Source organism: Grus americana, chromosome 38, assembly GCF_028858705.1.
Source record: "Grus americana isolate bGruAme1 chromosome 38, bGruAme1.mat, whole genome shotgun sequence".
Classification (NCBI taxonomy): Eukaryota; Metazoa; Chordata; class Aves; order Gruiformes; family Gruidae; genus Grus; species Grus americana.
In genome coordinates, this window is record NC_072889.1 from 491,562 (window position 1) to 518,039 (window position 26,478).

At 61.3% G+C, this 26,478-nt stretch overlaps 2 protein-coding genes across 6 annotated transcripts; both read left to right on the plus strand.

The window, feature by feature from the left end:
* CDK16 (cyclin dependent kinase 16) lies at window positions 1-21,483 on the plus strand. 4 transcript variants are annotated; one of them, XM_054808564.1, is made up of 17 exons: window positions 1-152; window positions 454-571; window positions 1,537-1,670; window positions 2,217-2,312; window positions 2,616-2,672; window positions 3,110-3,224; window positions 3,508-3,602; window positions 4,115-4,177; window positions 4,756-4,879; window positions 6,765-6,885; window positions 8,256-8,353; window positions 9,835-9,940; window positions 10,036-10,078; window positions 10,324-10,414; window positions 10,760-10,837; window positions 10,933-10,980; window positions 11,277-12,222. In XM_054808564.1, the coding sequence occupies exons 2-16, from the start codon at window positions 463-465 to the stop codon at window positions 10,968-10,970; spliced, it is 1,368 nt and encodes a 455-aa protein (XP_054664539.1). In that variant the 5' UTR covers window positions 1-152; window positions 454-462; the 3' UTR covers window positions 10,971-10,980; window positions 11,277-12,222. The 4 variants fall into 4 exon arrangements, with proteins under 4 accessions (XP_054664539.1, XP_054664541.1, XP_054664540.1 ...); XM_054808566.1 differs by lacking the exon at window positions 1-152 and having other exon boundaries at window positions 200-571; window positions 4,771-4,879; XM_054808565.1 differs by lacking the exons at window positions 1-152; window positions 11,277-12,222 and adding an exon at window positions 21,397-21,483 and having other exon boundaries at window positions 201-571.
* Window positions 14,558-25,783, plus strand: RBM3 (RNA binding motif protein 3). Of its 2 annotated transcripts, none has more exons than XM_054808568.1 (7): window positions 14,558-14,585; window positions 21,397-21,501; window positions 22,608-22,714; window positions 23,526-23,631; window positions 24,016-24,097; window positions 24,498-24,562; window positions 25,766-25,783. In XM_054808568.1, the coding sequence occupies exons 2-6, from the start codon at window positions 21,399-21,401 to the stop codon at window positions 24,559-24,561; spliced, it is 462 nt and encodes a 153-aa protein (XP_054664543.1). In that variant the 5' UTR covers window positions 14,558-14,585; window positions 21,397-21,398; the 3' UTR covers window position 24,562; window positions 25,766-25,783. The 2 variants fall into 2 exon arrangements, with proteins under 2 accessions (XP_054664543.1, XP_054664542.1); XM_054808567.1 differs by lacking the exon at window positions 25,766-25,783 and adding an exon at window positions 24,836-25,050.
* Window positions 25,784-26,478: the final 695 nt, after the last annotated feature.

The following is a 26,478-nucleotide window of genomic DNA, read 5'->3' on the forward strand; positions in this document are numbered from 1 at the left end:
CCCCCGCCGCCATCTTTCCTCCCGCCGCTTCTTCCCGCCGCTTCCAAACCGGCCCGGCCCCCGGTTCCAAACCCCGCCAGGAGCCACCCGAGGGGTCGGGCCCGGCCCCGCCATGGCCGAGGATTTCTGGGAGGCCCCGCGCCGTTGAGCCGGTAACGGGGAACACCCCCCCCCCCGGGACACCCCCCCCCCCCCCGCCATTACCCCCCCCCGGTCTCCTCACAGACCTGAGGCCACGCCCCCAAGCCACGCCCACCATCACGGCGGGGGGGGCCGCGCGTTTGGGCTGTACCAAGGCGGCTTGGGGGGGGGGGTGGGGGGGGCAGGATTTGGGCGGGCTCAAGCTATTTTGGGGGGACCCCACCCCCCCAGAAGTTTTGGGGGTACAAAGGTATTTGGGGGGGTGTCGTGGTGTGTGTATGTGTGTGTGTGTGTGTGTCCCAAAAATAAAAGGGCTCCGCCATGGACCGGATGAAGAAGATCAAGCGGCAGCTGTCGATGACGCTGAGGGGGGGCCGCACCCCCGAAAAAAACCTGGGAGAACCCCGCGACGGACACGGCAGCGACAGCGGTGAGCGCTGGGCCCTTTAAGGGGGACCCCGCCCACTTTACGGGGAACCCCGCCCTTCCACAGAGGGTGCCTGGCCCTTTAAGGGGGTCGGGGTGGGGATTTGGGGGTGCCTGGCCCTTTAAGGGGATCAGGGTGGGGATTTGGGGGTGCCTGGCCCTTTAAGGGGGTCAGGGCAGGGATTTGGGGGTGCCTGGCCCTTTAAGGGGATCAGGGTGGGGATTTGGGGGCGCCTGGCCCTGTAAGGGGGTCAGGGCAGGGATTTGGGGGTGCCTGGCCCTTTAAGACTCCCCCCCAGATTGGGGACCTGGCCCCTTTAAGATCTCCGCAGGGTCCTAGAGTCCCTCCCCGTGTCCCCCCCCCCGTGCCCCATGTCCCGCTGTGTCCCCCCATCTGTCCCCGTGTCCCCCCCCGACTCCCCGCCTGTGTCCCCATCTGTCCCCCCCGTGTCCCCATCTGTCCCCCCCGTGTCCCCCCCGTGTCCCCATCTGTCCCCCCATGTCCCCCCCTGTGTCCCCCTGTGTCCCCATCTGTCCCCCCATGTTCCCCCCGTGTCCCCCCCGTGTCCCCATCTGTCCCCCCCTGTGTCCCCCTGTGTCCCCATCTGTCCCCCCATGTCCCCCCCGTGTCCCCCCCGTGTCCATGCCCCCCCCAATGTCCCCATCTGTCCCTGTCCCTGTCCCCCGTCCCCCCCCCCCCCGCCATGTCCCTTGAGGGGGGGTGTGTTGGATTTAGGGGGGTCCCTTGAGGTTTGGGGGGGGGTGTCCTGGGGATTTGGGGGGGCCCTGGGGGACATGAGAAGGGTCCTGGGGACTTGGGGGGGGACACACACACACTGAGAGCTTTGTCGGGGGGGGGTGTGTGTCCTGGAAATTTGGGGGGTCCCTGAGTGATTCTGGGGTCCCCTGGGGGATTTTGGGGTGTCCTGACCCCCCCCCTCCCCAAATCTCTTCTCCCCCCCCCCCCAGAGGCAGGGGCGGAGGAGGGGCGGATGGGTTCGGATGGGGAGAGCGACCCCCCCTCGGGGACGTCCTCGGAGGAGGTGGCCTCCCCCGTCCGCCTGCGCCTGCGCCAGCACCCCCCTCGTCCCGGCTCCTCCGAGGTGAGGGGGGGTCCGGGGGGGATTTGGGGGGGTCCTGGGGGTTTTGGGAGGCTCCTGGGGGGTCCTGGGCAGATTTGGGGGGGGGGGGTCCTGGGGGTTTTGGGGGGCTCCTGGGGGGGATGTGGAGGGGCCCTGGGGGGTTTTGGGAGGCTCCTGGGGGGTCCTGGGGGGATTTGGGAGGGTCCTGGGGGGTCCTGGGGAGATTTGGGGGGTCTTGTGGGCTCCTGGGGAGGTTCTAGGGGGTCCTGGGGGGTTCTGGGGTGTCCTGGGGGTCCTTGGGGGGGTCCTGGGTGGGTTTAGGGGATGATGGGGGGTTTGGGGGGGGGTTTGGGGGCACCTAGGGGGGTCCTTGGGGGGGGGGGGTGTCTTGGGGGAATTTGGGGGGTCCTGAGGGTCCTTGGGGGGGAATTTGGGGGGTCCTGAGGGGTCCTCGGGGGGTTCTGGGGGGGTCCTGGGTGGGTTTAGGGGGTGACTGGGGGCTTGGGGGGGTTTGGGGGATTTTGGGGTGTCCCCTGGGGGTCACTTTTGCCGCCCCCCCCCCGCCAGGACATCACCAAGCGCCTGTCGCTGCCGGCCGACACCCGCCTGCCCGAGGGCGGCCTGTCCGGGGCCCTCAGCCGCCGCCTGCGCCGCGTCTCCCTGGTGCGTCCCAGTACAAACCAGTACAAACCAGTATAAACCAGTAGGGACCAGTATAAACCACTGTGGAGGGGTGGGAAGTAATAGGACCCCCCCCCCGCCCAGTCCCCTCTGGGGGCAGCCCCTCAGCTGCTGCCTGTGCTACGTTTCTCTGGTGCATCCCAGTATAAACCAGTATGGACCAGTATAAACCAGTAGGGACTAGTCTGGGGTGGGAGGGCCTGGTACCGCCCCCTCCCGGTGCCTCCCAGTGCCTCCCAGTAACCCCGTGTTGTTCTGTGTGTGTGTGTGTGCCCCCCCCCCCAGTCAGAGATCGGCTTCGGGAAACTGGAGACCTACGTTAAACTGGACAAACTGGGAGAGGTGAGAGGGCGGGGCCAGGAGGGGCAGGGGGCGGGGCCAGGAGGGGCTGTGGGCGGGGCTTGGATGGCTGTGGGTGGGGCCAGGAGGGCTGGGGCCAGGAGGGGCAGGGGGCGGGGCCAGGAGGGCTGGGGGTGGGGCTAGGAGTGGGTGGGGGTGATGGATGTGGGCGGGGCCAGGAGGCCTGTGGGTGGGGCTAGGAGTGGGTGGGGGGTGATGGATGTGGGCGGGGCCAGGAGGCCTGTGGGTGGGGCTAGGAGTGGGTGGGGGGTGATGGATGTGGGCGGGGCCAGGAGGCCTGTGGGCGGGGCCAGGAGGGCTGTGGGCGGGGCTATGGGGCTGTGGGCGGGGCTATGGGGCTGTGGGCGGGGCCAGGAGGGCTGTGGGCGGGGCCACCACGTCCATGTGTCCCTGTGTCCCCCCCCCCCCGCTGTCCCCAGGGCACCTACGCCACCGTGTACAAGGGCCGGAGCAAACTGACGGAGAACCTGGTGGCCCTGAAGGAGATCCGCCTGGAGCACGAGGAGGGGGCCCCTTGCACGGCCATCCGCGAGGGTGAGCCTCGCACCAGGGCCGGGGCGGGGGGGGGGGACTGGCGGGGGGCACTCGTGTGACACCGGGGTGGGGGGTGGTGGCACGGGCGTGGCTCTCGGGAGAGCTCGCACGAGGGTTAGGGGCTTGCACGGGGACTCGTGCGACGCTGGGGGCGGGGGGTTGGCTTGCACGAGGGCTGGGGGCGGGGCAGAGGCCTGGCGGGGTGCAGGCAGGGTGCAGGCAGGGTGCAGGCAGGGTGCAGGCAGGGGGGTGACGTCACTCTGCTCCCCCCCCCCTTCCGCAGTGTCGCTGCTGCGGGACCTGAAACACGCCAACGTGGTGACGCTGCACGACATCGTGCACACGCCCCAGTGCCTCACCCTCGTCTTCGAGTACCTGGTCAGCGCCGCAGCACCCCCCCCCGTACCCTGAAACACCCCCCCCGCACCCCAAAATCTCCTCTCTGTACCCCAAAACACCTCTGCACCCCAACACCTCCCTCCTGCACCCCAACACCCTCCCTGCACCCCAAAACCTCCCCCTGCACCCCAAAACACCCCCCCACCCCAACCCCCTTCTGCACCCCAAAAGGTCCCCCTGCACCCCAAAACAGCCCCCTGCACCTCAACACCCCAAAACCCCCCTGCACCCCAAAACCTCTCTCCTATGCTCCAACCCCCCCGCACCCAACACCCCCCATGCACCCCAAAACCCCTCTGCACCCCAAAACACCCCCCCACCCCAAACCCTCCCCCTCTGCACCCCAAAACCTCCTTTCTGCACCCCAAAAATCCCCCCCTCCCGGGAACCCCCCCAGCTCCCCCAAATCCGCCCCCCCCCCCCGGGACCCCAACACCCCCCCAGCCCCCCCAAACCGTCCCCTTTTTGGGGTCCCCCCCACCCCATTTCAGGACCGGGACCTCAAGCAGTACCTGGACGACTGCGGCAGCGTCATCAGCATGCACAACGTCAAGGTGCGTGCAAGGGGCGTGCGAGGGGGTCGGGGGGGCGTGCGAGGGGGTCGGGGCGTGCGAGGGAGTTGGGGAGCATGTAAGGGGCGTGCGAGGGGAGTCAGAGGCGTGCAAGGGGGGGTCAGGGGCGTGCGAGGGGTTGAAGGGGCTGTTGAGGGCGTGCAAGGGGGGTCGGGGGCGTGCAAGGGACGTGCGAGGGGTGTGCGAGGGGGTCAGGGCGAGTGAGGGGCGTGCGAAGGGGTGAGGGGCGTGCGAGGGGCGCGCGAGGAGATCGAGGGGGTCGAGGGGCGTGCGAGGGGGATCTGGGGCGTGCGAGGAGAGGCTGGGGGGGCGGAAGGGGCCGCTGGGGAGCGTGAGGCACGCTAGCGTCGTGTAAGAAGCGTGCGAGCGTGCACGAGCGTGCGAGGGGTGGCGGGAAAAGATCCCCGAGGGGGACGTCGGGGGGGGATGTAAAAAAAAAAGGGGGGGGGGAGGGCGTTGGGGGGGGGGGGCGTACGCTTGCACGAGGGCGAGGCGTGCGAGAGGGGCGTGCGAGGGGGGCGTGCGAGGGGGGTGTGCGAGGGCGGGCGGGGCGGGGGCAGCTGTTCCTGTTCCAGCTGCTGCGGGGCCTGGCCTTCTGCCACCGGCACAAGGTGCTGCACCGCGACCTCAAGCCCCAAAACCTCCTGCTCAGCCGACGGGGGGACCTCAAACTCGCCGATTTTGGTGAGAAAAAGGGAAAAAAAAAAGGAAAAAAAAAGAAAAAAAAAAAGGGGGGGGCACCCTCGCGCACCCCAAAAATTGGGCTGGGGGGGGACGACACACGCGGGTGCGGAAAGGTGGAAGGAGGCGGGATGGGAAGTGGGGAAAAAAAAAAAGCGAAAGAAAAAGGGTGGGATCTGTGCCGGGAACCCCGAAATCTGCCGTGGGACCCCCCCAAATTCCTAAATCTACGCCGGGAACCCCAAAATGCAGCCTGGGAACCCCCCAAATTCCCAAATCTATGCTGGGAACCCCAAAATCTACTCTGGGAACCCCCCCACATTCCTAAATCTATGCTGGGAACCCCCAAAATCCACCCTGGGAACCCCCCAAATTCCCAAATCTACTCTGGGAACCCCAAAATGCAGCCTGGGAACCCCAAAATCCACCCTGAGAACCCCAAAATGCAGCCTGAGAACCCCCCCAAGTTACCAAATCTATCATGGGAACCCCAAAATGCAGTTTGGGAACCCCCAAAACCCCCAAATCTACCCTGGGAACCCCAAAATCCACCCTGGGAACCCCCCAAATTCCCAAATCTACTCTGGGAACCCCAAAATGCAGCCTGGGAACCCCAAAATCCACCCTGGGAACCCCAAAATGCAGCTGAGACCCCCCCCCAAATTCCCAAATCTATCATGGGAACCCCAAAATGCAGCCTGGGACCCCCCCAAAATCCTCAAGTCTACCTTGGGAACCCCAAAATCCAGCCTGGGAACCCCCCCAAACCCCCTCCAGATCTATCTTGGGAACCCCCAAAACCCCCAAATCTCCCTTGGGAACCCCACAATCTACTTAGGGAACCCCAAAATGCAGCCTGGGAACCCCAAGCATCCCCAGATCTCCTCTGGGAACCCCAAAATCTACTCAGGGAACCCCAAATTCCACCCTGGGACCCCCAAAATTGCCAAAATCTACCCTGGGAACCCCCCCAAAACCCCAAATCTACCCTGGGAACCCCAAAATATCCCTGGGGGGACCCCACAATGCACCCTGGGAACCCCAAAAGTCCCTCAACCCCCCCCAAGCCCCACAAGCCTCCAGCACCCCCCAGGGACCCCAATTCCCCCCCAGGACCCCTTTGGGGACCCCAGTTCCTCCCCAGAGACCCCCATTATGCCCCCCTGGGACCCCGATTCCCCCCCCCATTATGCCCTCAGGGACCCCAATTCCCCTCTGGGACCCCCATTCCCCCCCCAGGGACCCCAGTTCTCCCCCGGGACCCCAATTTCCCCTCCCCAGGGACCCCCATTCCCCCCCCAGGGACCCCAATTTCCTCCTCTGGACCCCTTTGGGGACCCCATTTCCCCCCAGGAACCCCCCCTGGGACCCCAATTCCCCCCCCCCCCCAGAGACCCCAATTACCCCCTAGGGACCCCAATTCCCCCCCCCCGGGACCCCAATTCCCCCCCCCCAGGGACCCCCATTACCCCCCCAGGGACCCCAATTTCCTCCCCTGGACCCCTTTGGGGACCCCAGTTCCCCCCCAGGACCCCCCCCAGAGACTCCAATTCCCCCCCCAGGGACCCCCATTACCCCCCCAGGGACCCCAATCCCCCAGGGACCCCAATCCCCCACGGACCCCCCCGATACCCCAATTCCCCCCCCCCAGGGACCCCAATTTCCTCCCCCGGACCCCTTTGGGGACCCCAATTCCCCCCCAGGACCCCCCGAGACCCCAATTCCCCCCCGCCAGGGACCCCAATTCCCCCCCCAGGGACCCCAATCCCCCCCCCCCCAGACCCCAATTACCCCCCCATACCCCCATTACCCCCCCCGTACCCCAATTCCCCCCCCCGTACCCCCATTCCCCCCCCCGTACCCCATTTGCCCCCCCCTGCCCCCCCAGGCCTGGCCCGGGCTAAATCCATCCCGACGAAGACGTACTCTAACGAGGTGGTGACGCTCTGGTACCGCCCCCCCGACATCCTGCTGGGCTCCACCGAGTACTCCACCCAGATCGACATGTGGTGAGCGCACGAGGGGCTTGCACGAGGGCCCCCGGGGGGGGGTGTGTGTGTGTGTGGGGGTTTCGCACGAGGGCCGGGGGGGATTCGCACGAGGGCCGGGATGCGACGCGGGGGTCTCGCACGGGGACCACGGGTTCCTACCTGGCTCCAGAGCAGGGCTGCGGGGAGTCTCTTACACGAGGGTTTCACACGAGGGCTGGGGGGGTTTTGCACGAGGGCTGGGACATGGTACAGAGGTCTTGCACGGGGACTGTGGGTTCCTACCTGGCTCCAGAGAAGGGTTGCGGAGGGTCTCTTGCACAAGGGCCTCGCACGAGGGCTGGGACGGGGCTCTGAGCCAGCCCAGGGCTCTTGCACGGGGGCTGAGATGGGAGGCGGGGCTCTTGCACGAGGACTGCGGGTTCCTACCTGGCTCTAGAGGGGGATTACAGGCGGTCTCTTACACGAGAAGCTCGCACGAGGGTCTTGCACGAGGGCTGGGGGCCTTCACACGAGGGCTGGGACAGGGTCCAGGGGGTCTTGCACGGGGATGTCAAGTTCCTCCCTGGCTCCAGAGGGGGGGTTGCAGGGGGTCTCTTGCATGAGGATCTCACACAAGGAGCTTGCACGAGGACTGGGAGCCTCGCACAAGGCTGGGGCTACGGCTCTGTGCCAGCCCAGGGGTTTTGCACGGGAACTGCGGGCTCTTGTGCAGGTCTAGAGTGGCTGACGGGGGGGGTCTCTTGCACAGGGGCCTCGCACGAGGGCTGGGACGGGGCCCTGAGTCAGCCCAGGGCTGTTGCACGGGGGCTGGGCTGGGAGCCGGGGCTCTTGCACGGGGACTGTGGGTTCCTACCTGGCTGCAGAGGGGGGGTTGCAGGGGATCTCTTGCACGAGGGTCTTGCACGAGGGCTGGGGGGCTTCACACAAGGACTGGGACGTGGTCCAGGAGTCTTGCACGAGGATCGGCGGGTTCCTCCCTGGGTCCAGAGGGGGTTTGCAGAGGGTGTTTTGCACGAGGGGCTCACACTAGAGGCTCGCACGAGGGTCAGGAGCCTCGCACGAGGGCTGGGACGGGGCCCCAAGGCAGCCCGGGGATCTTGCCCAGGGGTTGGGCTGGGACCCAGGGCTCTTGCACGGGGACGGCGGGCTCTTGCACGTCTCCAGAGGCGATTCTCTTGCACGAGGACCTTGCACGCGACTCGCACGAGGACCACGGGCTTTGCACGAGGGCCAGGGCCGGCTCCCTGAACCAACCCGCGGCTCTTGCACGAGGACCGGGGGCTCTTACCTGGCTGCGGGGGTGGATGGGTGGGTCTCTTGCACGAGGGTCTCGGCCCTCGCACGAGGGTGCGGAGCCTCGCACGAGGACCTGGCACGGGTGCGTGCAGGGGCGTGGGCTGCATCTTCTCGGAGATGGTGACGGGGCGGCCGCTGTTCCCCGGCTCCACCGTGGAGGAGCAGCTGCACTTCATCTTCCGCCTCCTCGGTACGGGGCGAAAAACCGCCATTTTGGGCAAATCTGGGGGGTTTGGGGGCAAATTCGGGGATTTGGGGGAAATTTGGGGGAAATAAAGAGTTTTTGGGGTGAATAAAGGGGTTTTGGGGTAAATTTTTAGGGTTTTTTTTAAGATTGAGGGAATTCGGGGCAAATTTGCGGGATTTGGGGCAAATTTGGGGGGAATTCTGGGGATTTGGGGTCAATTAAGGGGTTTGGGGGGAAATTCAGGGGGTTTTGGGAAAATTTTGGGGGTATTTGGGGGAAATAAAGGGGGTTTTGTAAATTAAGAGGCTTGGGGTGAGGCTTGGGGTAAATTTTGGGGTAATTCAGGTGATTTTTGGTAAAGGATTTTGGGGTGTATTTGTGGTGTTTTGGGCAAATTTGGGGGATTTGAGCTAAATTTGGGGGGATGGGAGCAAACTTGGGGATTTGGGGGGAATTTGGGGGGTTTGGGGAAAATGGGGTTTTTTTGGGCGAATTCGGGGGGGTTGGGGTAAATGAAGGGGTTTTGGGGGAGAATTTGGGGATTTGGGGCAAATTTGGGTTTTTTGGGGGGCAAATTTGGGGGAATTGAGGATTTTGGGTAAATTAAGGGGTTTGGGGGACAATTTCTGGGTAATTTGGGCAAATTTTGGGGAAATCCTGGGGATTTTGGGTACATTAAGTAATTTTGGGGTAAGTTTGGGGGATTTGGGGTAAATTTGGGTGGAATTCTGGGGGTTTTGGATAAATTAGGGGGTTTGGGGGGCAAATTTGGGGGTTTGGGGCAAATTTTGGGGGGAATTCTGGTCAATTTGAGGTAATGGGTTTGGGGGCAAATTTGGGGTTTTTTGGGCAACTTTTGGGGAAATCCTGGGGCTTTGGGGTAAATTAAGGCGTTTTGGGGCAATTTCTGGGTAATTTGGGTGAATTTTTGGGAAATGTTGGGGGTTTTGGGTACGTGAAGTGGTTTTGGGGTAAGTTTGGGGGGTTTTGGGTAAATTTGGGTGGAATTCTGGGGTTTTTGGTTAAATTAAGGGGTTTTGGGGTAAGTTTGGGGGGTTTTGGGTAAATTTGGGTGGAATTCTGGGGTTTTGGGGTAAATTAAAGGGTTTTGGGGTAAGTTTGGGGGGTTTTGGGTAAATTGGGTGGAATTCTGGGGTTTTTGGGTAGATTAAGAGGTTTTGGGGTAAGTTTGGGGGGTTTTGGGTAAATTGGGTGGAATTCTGGGGTTTTTGGGTAAATTAGGGGGTTTTGGGGCAAATTTGGGGGGTTTTGGGCAAATTTGGGGTGAATTCTGGGGCTTTGGGGAGAATTTTGGGGGGGGTGGTTCTGAGGCGAAGCAGAGGGCTTTTGGGCTGAATAAAGGGAGTTTTGGGGCAAATTCAGAGGGTTTGGCGTGACTGGGGGGGGCTGTGGGCACTGGGTGGACTTGGCCGCGGGGGGGGGGGATTTGGGGTCCCCCCCCTCACCCCCTACCCCCCCCCCAGGGACCCCGACGGAGGAGACGTGGCCGGGGATCGGGGCCAACGCCGAATTCCGGGCCCACAAGTACCCGCCGTACCCCCCTGAGGGGCTGCTGCACCACGCCCCACGGTCTGCACCACGGCGGCGAGGGGGGGGTGTGGGGGGGTGTGTGTGGGGCTGCCCCATGGGGGACACACACGGACCTGACCCTCACCCCCCCCCAGGCTGGACCACGATGGCGCCGACCTGCTGGGGCAGCTGCTGCAGGTGAGGGGGCGGGGCCAGCGCTAGCCACGCCCCTACGCGCTGGCCCCTCCCACCCAAACCCCACCCCCTTTCCCCTCCACTGTGGCCACGCCCCCTTCCCCCGAGTGGGCGTGGCTTCACAAAGCCCCCCCCCGGTGGGCGGGGAGGCCACAAAAGGGGGAAGGGGGGGGGGGCACACACACGCACACGCGCGTGTGTGTCCCCCGCCTCTTTGTGGGCGTGGCCTGACGGGGTGGGCGGGGCAGTTCGAGGGGCGGAGACGGCTGCCGGCGGCGGAGGCGATGGCCCACCCCTTCTTCGCCTGCCTGGGGCCCCGCGTCACCACCCTGCCCGACAGTGAGTGGGCGGGGCCTCGGGGAGGGGTGGGGCCTGGGGAAGGGGGGGCGTGGTTTTGTTGAGTGGGCGGGGCTTAGGGCGGGGGGGTGGGTGGGGGCTTCAATGGGTTGGGAGCAGTGGGTGGGGTTCGGGGGGGGCGTGGCTTCACCGGGGAGAGGGAGGAACCCATTGGGTGGTGCTTAAAGGGGTGGGGCTAAGAGTGGGCGGGACCTCTGCGGGAGGGGGCGTGGCTTCGGGCGGTGCTAACAGGGGTGGGTGGGCGTGGCCACGCCTCATTCGGTGAGGCCACGCCCTCCTCCGGCTTGGCCACGCCCCCTTGACGCCAGGCTCCGCCCCCTCCCTCAGCCACCTCCATCTTTGCGCTGAAGGAGATCCAGCTGCAGAAGGAGCCGGGGCTGCGCTCGGCCTCCCTGCCCCCCCCAGGTCAGCACCCCCAAAAACGGCCCCCCCCCCCCCTTTTTTTAAGGGGGGGGTCCCCCCCTTCCTAATCCCCCCCCCCCCCCCTTTTTTTTCTGCAGGTTCTTCCGCTTTTCGGGTGCTCGACACCGAATTCTGATGCTGGGCAGGTAGGTGACACCCCCGCCCCCCCCCCCAAAAAAAAGCGGGGTGACCTCCCCCCAAATTTAAAAAACACACCCCCCCCAAAATGAGGGCCCCCTAAAATTTAGGGGAGCCTCTGAGAATGGAGACACCTCCCCAAAAAATGGGTGGTGTCTCTTTAAAAGGGGAAATTCCCACCCTGAAATCAGGGGCACCCCCAAAATGAGACACAAGAAAAAGGGGTGTGTGTGTGTAAATTTTGGGGGGATCATCCATTTTTGGGGTGTCCCCCCCTCCCTTAAGCCTTTCCTCTCCCCCACAGCTCACGGACTGCTGCTGCGAGCCCCCCCAAGGATGCCCCAAAATTGGGGGGGGAACCCCCAAAACGGGGGGGGGGTCGGAGCCCCACAAAACTGAAGGGGTCACCCCAAAACTACGGGGGGGGCCCCCTCGAACTGTAACTATGAGGCACCCCCCCCCATATCTCCCCCCCCCCCCCGAAGAGCCGCTGCTGGATTTCGGGTGCTCACGTGGGACCCCTCCATAGTGAGGGGGGGCCCCCCCTATTTTTGGGGGGGAGTTCCCTCGATTTTGGGGTGCCCCCCACCCCCAGTTTACTTCGAGTTTTATTTTTTCAAGGCAATACTATAAATAAGAGTCTATATCGGCCCCTCCCCCCCGAGGGGGCGGGGCTTAGCGAGGGGCGGGGCTACCTGGGGGGGCGGTAGGTGCCCTTCTGAGCTTACTCCTAGGTTACTCGCGGTTTTCTCTGGGGTTACTCCGGGGTTACTCGGGGCTTACTTGGGCTTTCTGCAGCTCCCTGGGGTTGCGGGGGGGGGTTCCACCGGGGACAGAGGGAGCTTACTCCGAGGTTACTCCCACTTTACTCCAGATTTCCTCCAGGGTTACTCAGGCCCAACTCCCCCTTTAGTCTAAGGCAGCTCAGGCCCAGCTCTGCAGCTGCTCCTGCCCTACTCCAGCCTTACTTCACAGGTACTTCAGCCCCTACTCGCTTGCTTCTCTAGCTCCTACTCCTTGGTTACTTGGACACTACTCAGCTGGAGGCTGCACTCTCCACCCTAATCCTGGGTTGCTCGTGGAGGTCTTTATTCTGAGTTTACTCAGCCCTTATGTTGAAGATACTTGGTACTTTACTCCTAGTCAGAACTTACCCTAGGGTTACTCATGGGGGGGGGTGTGTCCTTACTCTGGGTTTCCTCAGCTCTTATTTTGGGGTTGTTTGGTACTTTATTGCTACTCACACCTTACTCCAGGGTTACTCCGTGTGGTTCCTTCTCCACCTTTTTCCTGCTTTTTATGGCAGCCCTACTCAGCCCTTCCTCGGAAGTTACGTGCTTGCTCCTCCATCACTGCCCGACTCCTCAGCGCAGCTACTCAGCCCTCACTCAGAGGTTACTCAGCCCCCCATCTGCTACTTAGCTCTCCCTATTTATTGCTTCAACCCCAGGTTATTTCTTCCTGAAGGTCCTACTCCAGCATTACACAAGATCTTGGTCTGCCCCCTGATCTTACTCAGTGGTTACTCAGCCCTTATTAACAGGTTTCTCACATCTTAATGCTGACTTGCTCCACACTCCTAACTGGGCTTGTGTGGTGGGGACTCAGAAGTGACTTAGGCCTTACTCAGCACTTACTCAGAGGTTACTAAGGCCTTAGTGGGCCTGCCCTGTTTAACCCCCATGTGGTAGTTTTTGGGGTTACATGGCAGCGCCTTCTTTGCTACTCAGCCTTTACTCAGATGATACAAAGCCCCTCTCCTGCTTACTCAAACCCATGACCCTGCTTGATCCCTCTCTCCAGTCGCTTCTTCATCCCCCTCCCCCTTGTGCTACTTACTCAGAGGTTACTCAGGTGACCTGTGCCCTGCCTTTACTCAGAGGTTGCTCGGCCTCAGCTCCACTATTTCCTGTTCTCCTTGCTCTTCCAAGCCTTTCCTCCAAGGATACTCAATGGATATCACCCTCCTTGGCTGCTCGCAGTGGCGTTACTTACCCTTTACTCTGAGGTTACTCCACTTCCAGGGCATGCTCAACCAATCTGGGGTCCACAGCTCTTACTCCGAGGTTACTCAACCCTTGCTATAGTTCAGTGTCGAAGTCACTCAAAGTTTGTTATGTTGAAGTTATTCAGCCACTACTACAACCCCCTGAGGTTGCGTAAGTTACCTAGGAGGTGCAGTACTCCTTGTTCCAGAGCTGCTCAGCCCTTAACTCAAGGGTTACTATGTACCCCATGCCACACAGACGTTACTCCAAGGTCAACCCTTGCTCTAGAAGTTAGTCACCCCTTACTCCAAGTCTATTCAATCACCACTTCTTACTCCAGGTTTACCCAACCCCCCAGCCTGCGGCTATTCACACACTACTCTGGGTTACTCACACTTTATGCAGAGGTATCACTTTACTCCAGGGTTACTCACACTTCACCCTGAGCCCTACACACAGGTTTGGACTTGCAAACACTTTACACCGAGGCCATGCTTTACTCCAAAGTTACTCCCACCTTACTCCGGGGTTACTCACACTTTGCCCTGAGGCCGCACACTACTCTGGGGTTACGAGCCCTTTACACCGAAGGTCACGCATCCCTCCGGGCTTACTCACAGGTTACTCGGGGGTTACTCCCACTTTACTCCGAGGTTACTTGCACCTCGCCCCGCCCACTCCCACCCTCCAGCATCGCTCAGGATCGGCCCCTTTGCCCCGCTTCCCCCCCCCGCGGGTCCCTATACGTACCACGCGTGTATATATGTATATAAGGGGGCGGGTCTTTTTTTATATGCAGCATGAAACGCTCGCGGGCTTGGCCCCGCCCCCTATGGCCCCTATAGCACCCATAGGGGGGGTCTAGAGCCTCTATAGTGCCTGGAGGGGGGGGCCGTATGGACCGTATAGGGGGCCACGCATGCTCGCGGGGGACCGTATGGATGAGGAGTGCCTGGGGGGGAACGTATAGCCCCTATACTGTCCGGAGGGGTTCTCCTGTGCTGGGGGGGGGGGGTGGGGGTGCTATGCCCCCGCTCGGGGCCCCCTATAGCGCCTGTGATGTGCTCGGTTGGGGTCCCTATAGGATCTCTATAGGGTGGAGGGGGCCCTATAGCCCCTATAGGCGCTCGGGGAGGGGGGTGTGTGGGGTGTGAGTGGGGGGGGGGTGCGGAGCCCCCTTATGGGAGCCCGGGTGGCCCCTGTAGTGCCCGGGGAGGGGGGAGTGCGGGAGGCGGGGCCATATGGATCCTATAGGTCCCCCCACGTGGAAGATACGGGGGGAGGGGGAGGGGGGAGGGGCAGGGGCGTGGCCGCGGCGTTTCGGCTGTACGGGACTGAGCATTAAAGCCTCCGCGTGACCCCGCTGTGACCCCCCCTCCCCCCGCGTGACCCCGCTGTGACCCCCCCGCCCCCCCTTTCCAGGCGCCCCGCCTGTACCACGTGACACCCCCCCCCCCAGCCCCCGCGCCATATGGGCTCTCCCGCGCGCGCAAGGGGCGGGTCCTCTCCGGTCGGCCAATAGCGCGGCGGGGTGGAAGTGACGTGCAGGGGCGGGGGCGTGGCCCGTAGATAAGAAGGGGCGGGGCCGGGCGCGGCCGCAGTCTCGGCCGTTCGGCGCCGCTCGGGTGAGTGGCCGCAGGCTGTCGCGGCTCCCCTTCCCTCCCCTCTCTCCCCCCCCCCCCCCCCCCGGCTGTCTTTTTGCTCCCCCTGTCGCGATAGTCGCGGGTGGGCTCGCACCACGCATGCGCCGCCGCCGGGGCTCATTTCCCTCCTTCCCCCCCCCCCCCCCCCCTCCGGGCGCGTGGCGGGGGCGGGCGCGGCTCACACGGGGGAGGGCGCATGCGCGGGGGCGAGGAGGCGTGGTCAGGGGAAAGGGGGCGTGGCGGGCGGGGACGCGTGCGCGTGGAGGGGAGAGGGGGGTGTGGCCAGCGGCGCGCGGGGGTTCGGCGCACGCGCGGGATGGGCGGGGGAGGGGGGAGGGGGCGCTTCCGGGAGCGCACGTGGCCGGGGAAGCCGCTTGGGGGGGGGGGGCGTGACGTCATGGGGGAGCCGCGGGGGTCCCTGTGTCATCACTGCGCACAAACACAGGGTCCTCACCGTGGTTGTGACGTTTGGGGGGTCCCACGTGGAGGGTCTCCCCCCCGGGGCAGTGACGTCATGGGAAATCCTCTCAGATGGGGTTCGTGGCGTGGTCATGACGTCACTGGGGGGGGGGACACCCACATAGGGCAGGGGATCCCTATCACAGTGGTGACGTCAGGGGGAACCCTCTAGGATGGGAGTTCCCTGCGCGGTTGTGATGTCATTGGGGGATATGGGGAGGGGGTGCTGCGATTATGACATCAGGGGGGTCCCCACCTCAGCTGTGATGTCATGGGGAACCCAAGCAGAGTGGAGAATCCCCAGCAGGGCGGTGATGTCATAGGGAATCTTCTAGAGCGGGAGTCCCTTGGGGAGTGGGGGGGACGCGGGGGGGGGTAGGGGGCCCACTGCTGTTGTGACATCACGGGGTCCCCACCAGGGTACTGACATCATAGGGAATCCTCCGGCGCGGGGGTGGCTCCCTGTGGGGTTGCGCGTCACTGGGGTGGGGGGTCCCCACTGGGGCGGTTACATCATGCGGAACCCTCCCGCACTGGGAGTACCCTGTGAGGCTGGGGGGGGGTGTGTGTGTCTCCACAGGGGTAGTGACATCACGCAGCGCCCGGGTGGGGCGGGGGGGTGTGGTGCCAGGTTTTGATGTCATAGTCGACCCAGTGGCTTTCCTCAAAAGAGTTATGATGTCACAGAGTACGCACGAGGTTCCCAGCCACGGTCGTGATGTCTTAGAGGATCTGATGGGGTTCCCCGCCAGGGCTGTGATGTCATAGAGGCCAGTTGAGGTTCCTCACCAGGGTTGTGACTTCATAGAGGACCTGATGGGGTTCTCCGCCGGGATTGTGATGTCACAGAGGGTGTAACAGCGCTCCCCACCAGGGTTGCGACATCATAGAGGATGTGGTGGTGTTCCCCGCTAGGTTTGTGACGTCATAGAGGCCGCTTGATGGAGTTCCCCACCAGGGCTCTGACATCATAGAGGACCAGGACCTGCTGGGGTTCCCCACCAGGGTTGTGATGGCATAGAGGCCGCTTCACGGCGTTCCCCACCAGAGTTCTGACATCACAGAGGACCTGATAGCGCTGCTCACCAGGGCTGTGACATCATAGAGCACCTGATGGGATTCCCCACCAGGGCTGTGACATCATAGAGGACCTGATGAGGTTCCCAAACAGGATTGTGACGTCATAGAGAACTTGCTGGTGTTCCCCACCAGGGTTGTGACATCATAGAGGATGCAATAGCACCCCCCACCAGTGTTACGTTATAGAGGCCATTCGATGAGGTTCCCCACCAGGACTGTGACATAACAGAGGACCTGCTGGGGTTCCCCATCACGACTGTGACATCATAGAGGCCACTTGATGGTGTTCCCCACCCGGGTTGTGATGTCGTAGAGAATCTGATGGGATTCCCCACCACGATTGTGAACTTCACAGACAACCTGATGGTGCTCTCCACCAGGGTTCTGATGTCACAAAGGCCAGTTGATGGTGTTCCCCACCAGGTTTGTGATGTCACAGAGGCCACTTGATGAGGTTCCCCACCAGGGTTGTGACTTTATAGAGGACCTGCTGGGATTCCCCCCAGGGCTGTGATTTCATAAAGGCCACTTACAGTTCCTTCACCAGCGTTGTGACATCATAGAAGATGTAATAACACTCCGCACCAGGGCTGTGACATCACAGAGGACTTGATGGGGTTCGCCACCAGGACTGTGACATCGTAGAGGATATAATAGCGCTTCTGACCAGGGTTGTGATTTTATAGATGATCGGATGGTGTTTCCCACCAGGATTGTGACGTCGTAGAGGACACTTGAGGTTCTCCACCAGGATTGTGACGTCATAGAGACCACTTGATGGTGTTCCCCACCAGGGTTGTGATGTCATTGAGAATCTAATGGGATTCCCCACCACGATTGCTGACTTGATAGAGGATCTGATAGGGTTCCCCACCAGGACTGTGATGTCGTAGAAGATGTAATAGCATTCCTCACCAGGGTAGTGACATCATAGAGGGTCTGATGGTGTTCCCCGCTAGGTTTGTGACATCATAGAGGCCACTTGATGGAGTTCCCCACCAGGGCTTTGACATCATAGAGGACCTGCTGGGTTTCTCCACCAGGGTTGTGATGGCATAGAGTCCGCTTGGTGGTGTTCTCCACCAAGGTTGTGACATCATAGAGAATCTGATGGGATTCCCCACCAGGGTTGTGACTTCATAGAGAATCTGATGGGTTCCCCACCGGGATTGTGACATCATAGAGGATGTAATAGCGTTCCCGATCAGGGCTGTGATGTGACAGACGCCACTTGATGGTGTTCCCCACCAGGGTCGTGATGTCATGGAGTCCACTTGGTGGTGTTCCTCACCAGGGCTGTGACATCACAGAGGACCTGATGTGGTTCTCCACCAGGGTTCTGATGTCAGAAAGGCCAGTCGATGGTGTTCCCCGCCAGGGTTGTGATGTCATAGAGTCCACTTGATGGTGTTCCCCACCAGGTTTGTGATATCACAGAGCACTTGATGGGATTCCGCACCAGGGTGGTGATGACATAGAGGACACTTGAGGTTTTCCACCAGGACTGTGTCGTCATAGAGGCCGCTTCATGGTATTCCCCGCCAGGGCTCTGACATAATAGGGGACCTGATGGTGTTCCCCCCCAGGGCTATGATGTCATAAAGGCCACTTACAGTTCCTCACCAGGGTTGTGACATTATAGAGGACCTGATGGGGTTTCCCAGCAGGATTGTGACTTCATAGAGGAACTGATGGGTTCCCCACCAGGGTTGTGATTTCATAGAGGATGAGATGGGGTTTCCCACCGGGATTGTGACATCATAGAGGATGTAATAGCGCTCCCGATCAGGGCTGTGATGTGATAGAGGCCACTTGATGGGGTTCCCCACCAGGGTTGTGATGTCATAGATAGATAATTTGATGGGATTCCTCACCAGGGTTGTGACTTCATAGAGGACCTGATGAGGTTCTGCACTGGGATTTTGAAGTCAGAGAGCACTTGATGGGGTTCCCCACCAGTTTTGTGATGTCACAGAGGCCACTTGATGGTGGTCCCCACCAGGGTTGTGATGTCGTAGAGAATCTGATGGGATTCTCCACCTTGATTGTGACTTGGTAGAGGACCTGATGGGGTTCTGCACCGGGATTGTGACTTCACAGAGGCCACTTGATGAGGTTCCCCACCAGGGCTGTGACATTATAGAGGACCTGATGGGGCTCCCCAGCAGGATTGTGACTTCACAGAGGACCTAATGGGGTTCTCCAGAAGAGTTCTGATGTCACAAAGGCCAGTTGATGGTGTTCCTCACCAGGGTTGTGATGTCATAAAGAATCTGATGGGATTCTTCACCAGGATTGTGACTTCACAGAGGACCTGATGGGATTCCCCCCCAGGGTTGTGATGTCATAAAGGCTACTTACAGTTCCTCACCAGTGTTGTGTCGTTACGGACGACCTCATGGGGTTCCTTACCAGAATTGCGATGTCATAGAGGATATTATGGGGTTTCCCACCGGGATTGTGATGTCATAGAGGACCTGATGGGGTTCCCCACCAGGGTCATGATGTCTTGGAGTCCAGTTGGTGGTGTTCCTCGCCAGGGCCGTGACATCACAGAGGACCTGATGGAGTTCCCCACCAGGATTCCGATGTCGTAGAGGACCTCATGGGGTTCCTTACGAGAATTGTGATGACATAGAGGATATTATGGGGTTTCCCACCAGGATCGTGACATCATAGAGGACCTGATGGGATTCCCCACCAGGGTTGTGATGTCATGGAGTCCACTTGGTGGGGTTTTCCACCAGGGTTCTGATGTCAGAAAGGCCAGTTGATGGTGTTCCCCGCCAGGGTTGTGACGTCATAGAGGCCACTTGATGGTGATCCTTGCCAGAGTTGTCTCAGAGGATGCGATGGGGTTCCCCACCAGGATTGTGACATCGTAGAGGATGTAATAGCACTCCCCACCAGTGTTGCGATGTCATAGAGACCACTTGATGAGGTTCCCCACCAGAGCTGTGACATTATAGAGGACCTGATGGAGTTCCCCACCAGGATTGTGACATCATAGAGGATGTAATGGCATTCCTCACCAGGGTAGTGACATCATAGAGGATCTGATGGTGTTCCCCACCAGGGTTGTGATGTCATAGAGGCCACTTGGTGGTGTTCCCCACCAGGGTTGTGATGTCATAGAGAATCTGATAGGATTCCCCACCATGATTGTGACTTCACAGAGAGCCTGATGTGGTTCTCCACCAGGGTTCTGATGTCAGAAAGGCCAGTTGATGGTGTTCCCCACCAGGGTTGTGACCTCGCAGAGGAACTGATGGGTTCCTTACCGGGGTTGTCATTTCATAGAGGATCAGATGGGGTTTCCCACTGGGATTGTGACATCATAGAGGACCTGATGGGGATACCCACCTGGATTATGACATCAATAGCGCTCCCCACCAGGGTTGTGACATCATAGAGGACCTGGTAGCTCTGCTCACCTGGGTTGTGACATCACAGAAGACCTCTTTGGGTTTCCAACCAGGGTTGTGATGTCATAGAGAACGTAATAGCGCTGCCCACCAGGGTTGTGACATCATAGAGGAACTGACGGGTTCCCCACCGGGGTTATGATTTCATAGAGGATCGGATGTGGTTTCCCACGGGGACTGTGATGTTATAGAGGACCTCATGGGGTTCCCCACCAGCTTTTGACGTCATAGAGGATGTGATGGGGTTTCTCACTGGGATTATGATATCACAGAAGACCTGCTGGGGTTCCCCACCAGGACTGTGACCTCATAGAGAGCGTCACAGTGCTCCCGGCCAGGGCTGTGATATCATGGAAGTTCTGCTGGGGTTCGCCACCAGGGTTGTGACAGCATAGAAGCCACTTGATGGTGTTCCCCACCTGGGCTTTGACATAATAGAGGACCTGATGTGGTTCCCCACCAGGATTGTGATGTCATAAAGGCCACTTACAGTTCCTCACCAGTGTTGTGACGTCATTGGTGATGTAATAGTGCTCCTGACCAGGGTTGTGATTTAATAGAGGATTGGATGGTGTTTCCCACTGGGACTGTGACATCACAGAGGCCACTTTATGGTGTTCCCCATCAGGGTTGTGATGTTATAGAGAATCTGATGGGATTCCCTACCATGTTTGTGACTTCGTGTAGGACCTGATGGGGTTCTCCACCAGGGTTCTGATTTCACCAAGACCACTTGATGGTGTTCCCCACCAGGGTTTTGATGTCATAGAGAACGTGATAGTGCTGCCCACCAGGGTTGTGGCATCATAGAGGAACTGACGGGTTCCCCACCGGGGTTGTGATGTCATAGAGGATCTGATGGGGTTTTCACCAGGATTGTGACATCATAGAGTACGTAATAGCACTCCTGATCGGGGTTGTGACATCATAGAGGACCTGATGAAGTTCCCCACCAGGATTGTGACATCATAGAGGACGTAATAGCGCTCTCAACCTGGGCTGTGACGTCATAGAGGACCTGCTGGGGTTCCCCACCAGGATTTTGATGTCATAGATAGATAATTTGATGGGATTCCTCACCAGGGTTGTGACTTCATAGAGGACCTGATGAGGTTCTGCACTGGGATTTTGACGTCATAGAGCACTTGATGGGGTTCCCCACCAGTTTTGTGATGTCACAGAGGCCACTTGATGGTGGTCCCCACCAGGGTTGTGATGTCATAGAGAATCTGATGGGTTTCCCCACCATGATTGTGACTTCATAGAGGACCTGATGGGGTTCCCTACCAGGATTGTGACATCATAGAGGATGCAGTAGCGCTCCCCACCAGGGTTGCGATGTCACAGAGGCCACTTGATGAGGTTCCCCACCAGGGCTCCGACATAATAGAGGATCTGATTGGATTCCCCATCATGACTGTGACATCATAGAGGATGTAATAGTGCTCCTCATGGCGGTAGTGACATCATAGTTGACCTGAATGGATTCCCTACCAGGGTTGTGACATCATAGAGGACCTAATGGGGTTCCCTAAAAGGCTTGTGATTTCATAGAGCACCTGAACGGGTTCTCCATCAGGATTGTGACATCATAGAGGACATTATGGGGCTCCTCACCACCATTGTGTCACTGTAGAGGACGCTTGCGGTCCGTACCGGGATTATGACGTCATAGCCGATGCACGGGGGGAGCGGTCCCAATGGAGTGACAGTATCCGAAGCTCCTTTGGTTGTGATGGGGATTCCCCCTCCCTGCCCCCCCTGGGTTCTGACATCACTGGGGGGTGTGTCCCATCTTATGACGTCACTGCTGTCCCCGCCCCCCCCAGGTATGGCGGCAGAGGAGGGGAAGCTCTTTGTGGGGGGACTCAACTTTGACACAGATGAGCAGGGGCTGGAGCAGCACTTCAGCTCCTTCGGGCCCATCGCTGAGGGTGAGGCGCCCCCCCCCAACCCCCCCCAACCCCACGGGGGTCCCCAAAACCCCCAGGGACACCCCAAAACACCCTGGGACTCCCCAAAACACCCAGAGACACCCCATGCCTCTGGGACCACCCCAACCTCCAGGGACCCCCCAAAACACCCTGGGGCACCCTCAAACCCTCTGGGATACTCCAGGAGCCCCCCGAGACCCCCAGGGACCCCCCCAAAACCCCAGACACCCCTCCAAACCCTTGGGACATCCCCAAAACCCCCAGGGACACCCCCAGAACCCCGTGGGACCCCCCCAAACCCCAAGGCCCCCCTAGGATACCCCCATCTCCCTGGCAGCCCCCCAAACTCCTGGGACACCCTGGACCCCCCCCAAAACAGCCTAAGACACCCTAAAACATCCCAGGACCCCCCAAACCCCTGAGACCCCCCAAAAGATGCTGGCACAACCCCACCTCCCCCCAGGGGGTCCCCCCAAACCACCTGGGACACCCTGACCCCTCTGGGAGCCCCCAAAATCCTGCTGGGCCCCCCAACACCCCCCCCCAGGGACCCCCAAATCTGCCCTGGGACTCCCCAACCCATGGGTGGGGGTCCCCCTGTCCCTCAGGACCCCACTTGGAGGGGGTGGCACCCATGGGTGGGGGTCCCCCTGTCCCTCAGGACCCCACTTGGAGGGGGTGGCACCCATGGGTGGGGGTCCCCGTGTCCCTTAGAACCCCATTTGGGGGGTGGCACCCATGGGTGGGGGTCCCCCTGTCCCTCAGGACCCCATTTGGGGGGTGGCACCCATGGGTGGGGGTCCATGTGTCCCTTAGAACCCCATTTGGGGGGTGGCACCCATGGGTGGGGGTCCCCCTGTCCCTCAGGACCCCATTTGGGGGGTGGCACCCATGGGTGGGGGTCCATGTGTCCCTTAGAACCCCATTTGGGGGGTGGCACCCATGGGTGGGGGTCCCCGTGTCCCTTAGAACCCCATTTTTTTACTTTAACCCATGGATGGAGTATTAAGGGGGGGGGGGGTCCACCTCTTCCTTGGGGACCCCATTTTGGGGAGTGACACCCATGGGTGGGGGTCCCGCCCCCCCCCCCCATGCCCCCCCCCCAGTGGTGGTGGTGAAGGACCGGGAGACCCAACGTTCCCGCGGCTTCGGCTTCGTCACCTTCACCAACCCCGAGCACGCCACCGACGCCATGAGGGCCATGAACGGCGAGGTGGGATTTGGGGGGGCCCTGAAGGGGTCTGGGGGGGGGGTCCCCGGGGGGGGGTCTTGGGGGGCACTTTGGGGTCCCTAAGGGGGGGTTTGAGGGTCTGTAGAGGGGTCTGGGGGGGATTTGTGGGGGTCTAAGGGGGTTTAGGGGGGCCCTAAAGGGGTCTGGGGGGGTCCCTGTGAGGGTTTTGGGGGTCCCTAGGGGCATCCTGGGGGGCACTTTGGGGTCCCTAAGGGGTTTTGGGGGTCTCTAGAGGGGTCTGGGGGGGATTTGTGGGGGTCTAAGGGGGTTTAGGGGGGCCCTAAAGAGGCTTGGGGGGGTCCCTGGGGTCTGGGGGGCGAGTCTCTAATGGGGTGGTGGGGGGATTGGGGGGTCCCTAGGAGGGTTTGGGGTTCCCCAGGGGGATCTGGGGGGCACCTTGGGGACCCTAAGGGGCTTCAGAGGGTCTCTGAGGGGGTGTGGGGGGGGTCTCTGAGGGTTCGGGGGGACATTTGGGGGGGGCTAAGGAGATTTGGGGGGCCCTAAAATTGTTTGAGGGGGCCCTGGGGGAACCCTAAGAGGGTTTTGGGGGTCCCCAGGGCGATCTAGGGGGCACTTTGGGGTCCCTAAGGGGATTTGGGGGGCCTTGAGGGGTTTGGGGGGGGTCTGAGGGATCTGGGGGGTCCCTCAGAGGGTTTGGGGGATCCCTGGAGGTCTGGGGGGGTCCCTAAGTGGATCTGGGGTAGCACATGGGAGGGTATTGGGGGGGGGGGGCTCTGAGCCTGGTTTTGTGGGGGGCTGGGTGCACCCCAATATTCTCCGTGTCCCCCCCCAGTCCCTGGACGGGCGGCAGATCCGGGTGGATCACGCCGGGAAATCCCCCCGCGGCGCCCGGGGGGGGTACGGGGGGGGCCGGGCCCGGGGCCGGGGCTACGCTCGAGGTATGGGGGGGCGGGGGGATGTTGGGGTGCTTGGGGGGGGGGTCCTGGAGCGGGTTGGGGGGGCTAAGGGGGGGTCTTGGAGGGGGTTATGGGGTGTTTGGGGGCTTTTGGGGGAGACTGGGGGGAGTTGGGGGGGGGTTGGAGTGGTTTGGGGGGGCCGAGGGGGCACTAGGGGGGATTTTGGGGGGGGCTGGAGGGGATTTGGGGGGGCAGGAAGGGTTTTGGGGGGGGTCTGGGGGAGTTTTGGGGGGGGGTCTCATGTGGGACTGGAAGGTTTTGGGGGGACCCAGGTGGGGTTTTGGGAGGGGTTTGGGGGGGGCTCTGGGGTGTTCCCATGTGTGTCCCTCCCCCTCACCTTAATTTTTGGGGTGCCCCCCCCCCCAGGAGGAGGCGACCGGGGGTACGGAGGCCGCTATGAGGGGCGCAGCGGGGGAGGCTACGGGGGCTTCCGTGACTACGGCGGCCGGTGAGGAGACGGGGGGGGGGGGCACCCATGGGTGCGGGGGGGGGGGTGGGGGGGGGATGGGTGCTGAGGGGCACCCTGTGGGTGCTGGGGGGGGGGGGGGGAATGGGTGTTGGGTGGGGGGTATTTTGGGTGCGGGGGGGGGGGGCAGTGCTTGGGAGGGGCCTGTGGGTGCTGGCGGGGGGACCGTGGGTGCTGGGGGTGGGTATTTTGGGTGCTGGGGGGGGTATTTTGGGTTCTGGGAGGGAGTTCATGGGTGGGGGGGGGGAGCTCCGGGGTGTTGAGGGGGAACCAACGGCTTTTGGGGGGTGCTGAGGAACTTGGGGGGGATCTATGGGTATGGGGGGGATGTATGGGTGCTGGGGGGGGGGCACCCATGGGTGCTGACCCCCCCCCCCCCCAGGAATCAAGGAGGCTACAGCGAGCGCTTCCCCTCCTCCTCCTACCGCGACAACTACGACAACTGAGGTAGGGGCACGGCGGGGGGGGGGGGGAACACGACACATGGCCCCCCAAAAATAGGGGGGGAAACACCCTGGGGACCCCTCGTACCCCCCCCCCCCCAGCCAGGGCCCTCCCCACCCCCCCCAAAGAATGGGGGTTGATCCCCCCCAAACCCTATTTTAGGGTCACCTGACCCCCCTCCAAATTATTTTGGGGGGTCCCTGAGCCCCCCGAACCCCCATTTTGGGGGGGTCTCTGAGTGCCCCCCTTCCCCGCTGATCTCCTTCTCATCCCCAGCTTGGACCCTCGGTGCTGGATTTTGGGGGGGGCCCCGGACCTCCCCAGGGGTGGGGGGGTGGGGGGACACTGTCTCCTCCCCCCATCCCCCCCCTCCCCGCCCCCACCCTGGATGGACGCCGAGGGGGGGAGGGGGACATGGTGAAGGTGGGATGGGGGGGGCACCCCCAAATTTGTACCCCCCAGGTCCTATTAAAGGTCACACCCATCCTCGGGGTTGTGTCTCGTGCCTGGTCTTCTTGGAGGGGGGGGTTCTGCTCCATGGTGGCATCTCCAGGGGCTTCAGTCCCCATGGGGCATCTCTGCTCCATGGTGGCATCTCCAGGGGCTTCAGTCCCATGGGGTGGCCCTACTGCAACGTGGCATCTCCAGGGGCTTCAATCCCCATGTGGTGTCTCTACTCCAAGATGGCATCTCCCGAGGCTTCGGCCCTCATGGGGTGGCCCTACTGCAATGTGGCATCTCCAGAGGCTTCAGTCCCCATGGGCTGTCCCTGCTCCACCATGGGATCTCCATGGCTGGGTTGCAGCTCCTCTTGGGCAATCCTGCTCAACCATGGTTCCTCCATGGTGTGCAGATCTTCCGGGGTGTCCCTGCTCTAAGGTGGCATCTCCAAGGGCTTCAATCCCCATGGGGTGTCTCTGCTCCAAGGTGGAATCTCCAGAGGCTTCAGTCCTCTGGGATGGCCCTGCTCCAAGGTGGTCCTCACGCCAGCTGGATGTCATCATGGGGTGGCATGAGGTGCTGGCAGAGGACAGGGACAGGAGCCAGGTGTCACCATGTGGGGTGACAGGGCTGTTCCCCACCCCACGGCATGCTGGGAGCTGTGGTCCCTAATCGTGTCACTCATGTCCCACTGTCCCACCACTGCATGCCACCTATGACACCTGTGTCACCCAGGTGTCACCCCGTGTCTTACACTGTCACCAGCAGGTTCTCCACACCTTCTTCCACACCGTTGATGTCATGGAAGCTGCAAGCCTTGGAGGACCCGTGGTGGAGCAGGTTCCCACCATTAACTGCCCCTTCCTCCATCAAATCTCTGTCCATCTCCATCAAAGGTCCATCAAATTTCCATAAATATCCATCAATCTCCATCAAATGTCCCTAACTGTTGATCAAATGTCCATCAAATGTCCATCAATATCCATCAACTGCCCATCAAATGTCCATGGAGTTCATTCGGTCCATGACTTTGGGCTCCACCTGTGAGGGTGCTCGCTCAGGGCGGGAGATGTCATAGGTTGCGTTAAGAGACGGTGGACACCAAAGTCAACTCTGGTCGGGTCATTGCTGCGCTTACACTGCTTCTCGGGAGGTTCATGGGTTCAGGTGGTTCTTCTTGTGGTACTTCTCAACTGGGGGTACGTCAATTTGAAGGTCTATCCACAAAAGGTGTCACCAGTTGGGTTCCTCAGAACTCCATTTTAGGGTCTTTTAGTGCTTTTTAATGTTTTTTGAGATGATTTGGGCGCAGGAGTCGAACGGCTGTGAAATAAATTTGCCGATGATCATGGAATCATGGAACGGTTTGGGTTGGAAGGAACCTCTAAAGGTCATCTAGTCCAGCCTCCCCCCTACCATTGGCAGGGACATCTTCAACTAGACCAGGTTGCCTAAAGCCCCGTCCAACCTGACCTCGA

Bases quoted from the DNA above. Each gene is read 5' to 3' on its own strand.
- CDK16 (XM_054808564.1), top strand. From the start codon at position 463: ATGGACCGGATGAAGAAGATCAAGCGGCAGCTGTCGATGACGCTGAGG. The intron at 4,178-4,755 runs GTGCGTGCAAGG...GGGCGGGGGCAG, and splicing joins TCAGCATGCACAACGTCAAG to CTGTTCCTGTTCCAGCTGCT. The intron at 8,354-9,834 runs GTACGGGGCGAA...CCCCCCCCCCAG, and splicing joins CTTCATCTTCCGCCTCCTCG to GGACCCCGACGGAGGAGACG.
- RBM3 (XM_054808568.1), top strand. From the start codon at position 21,399: ATGGCGGCAGAGGAGGGGAAGCTCTTTGTGGGGGGACTCAACTTTGAC. The intron at 21,502-22,607 runs GTGAGGCGCCCC...CCCCCCCCCCAG, and splicing joins CTTCGGGCCCATCGCTGAGG to TGGTGGTGGTGAAGGACCGG. The intron at 22,715-23,525 runs GTGGGATTTGGG...GTCCCCCCCCAG, and splicing joins TGAGGGCCATGAACGGCGAG to TCCCTGGACGGGCGGCAGAT.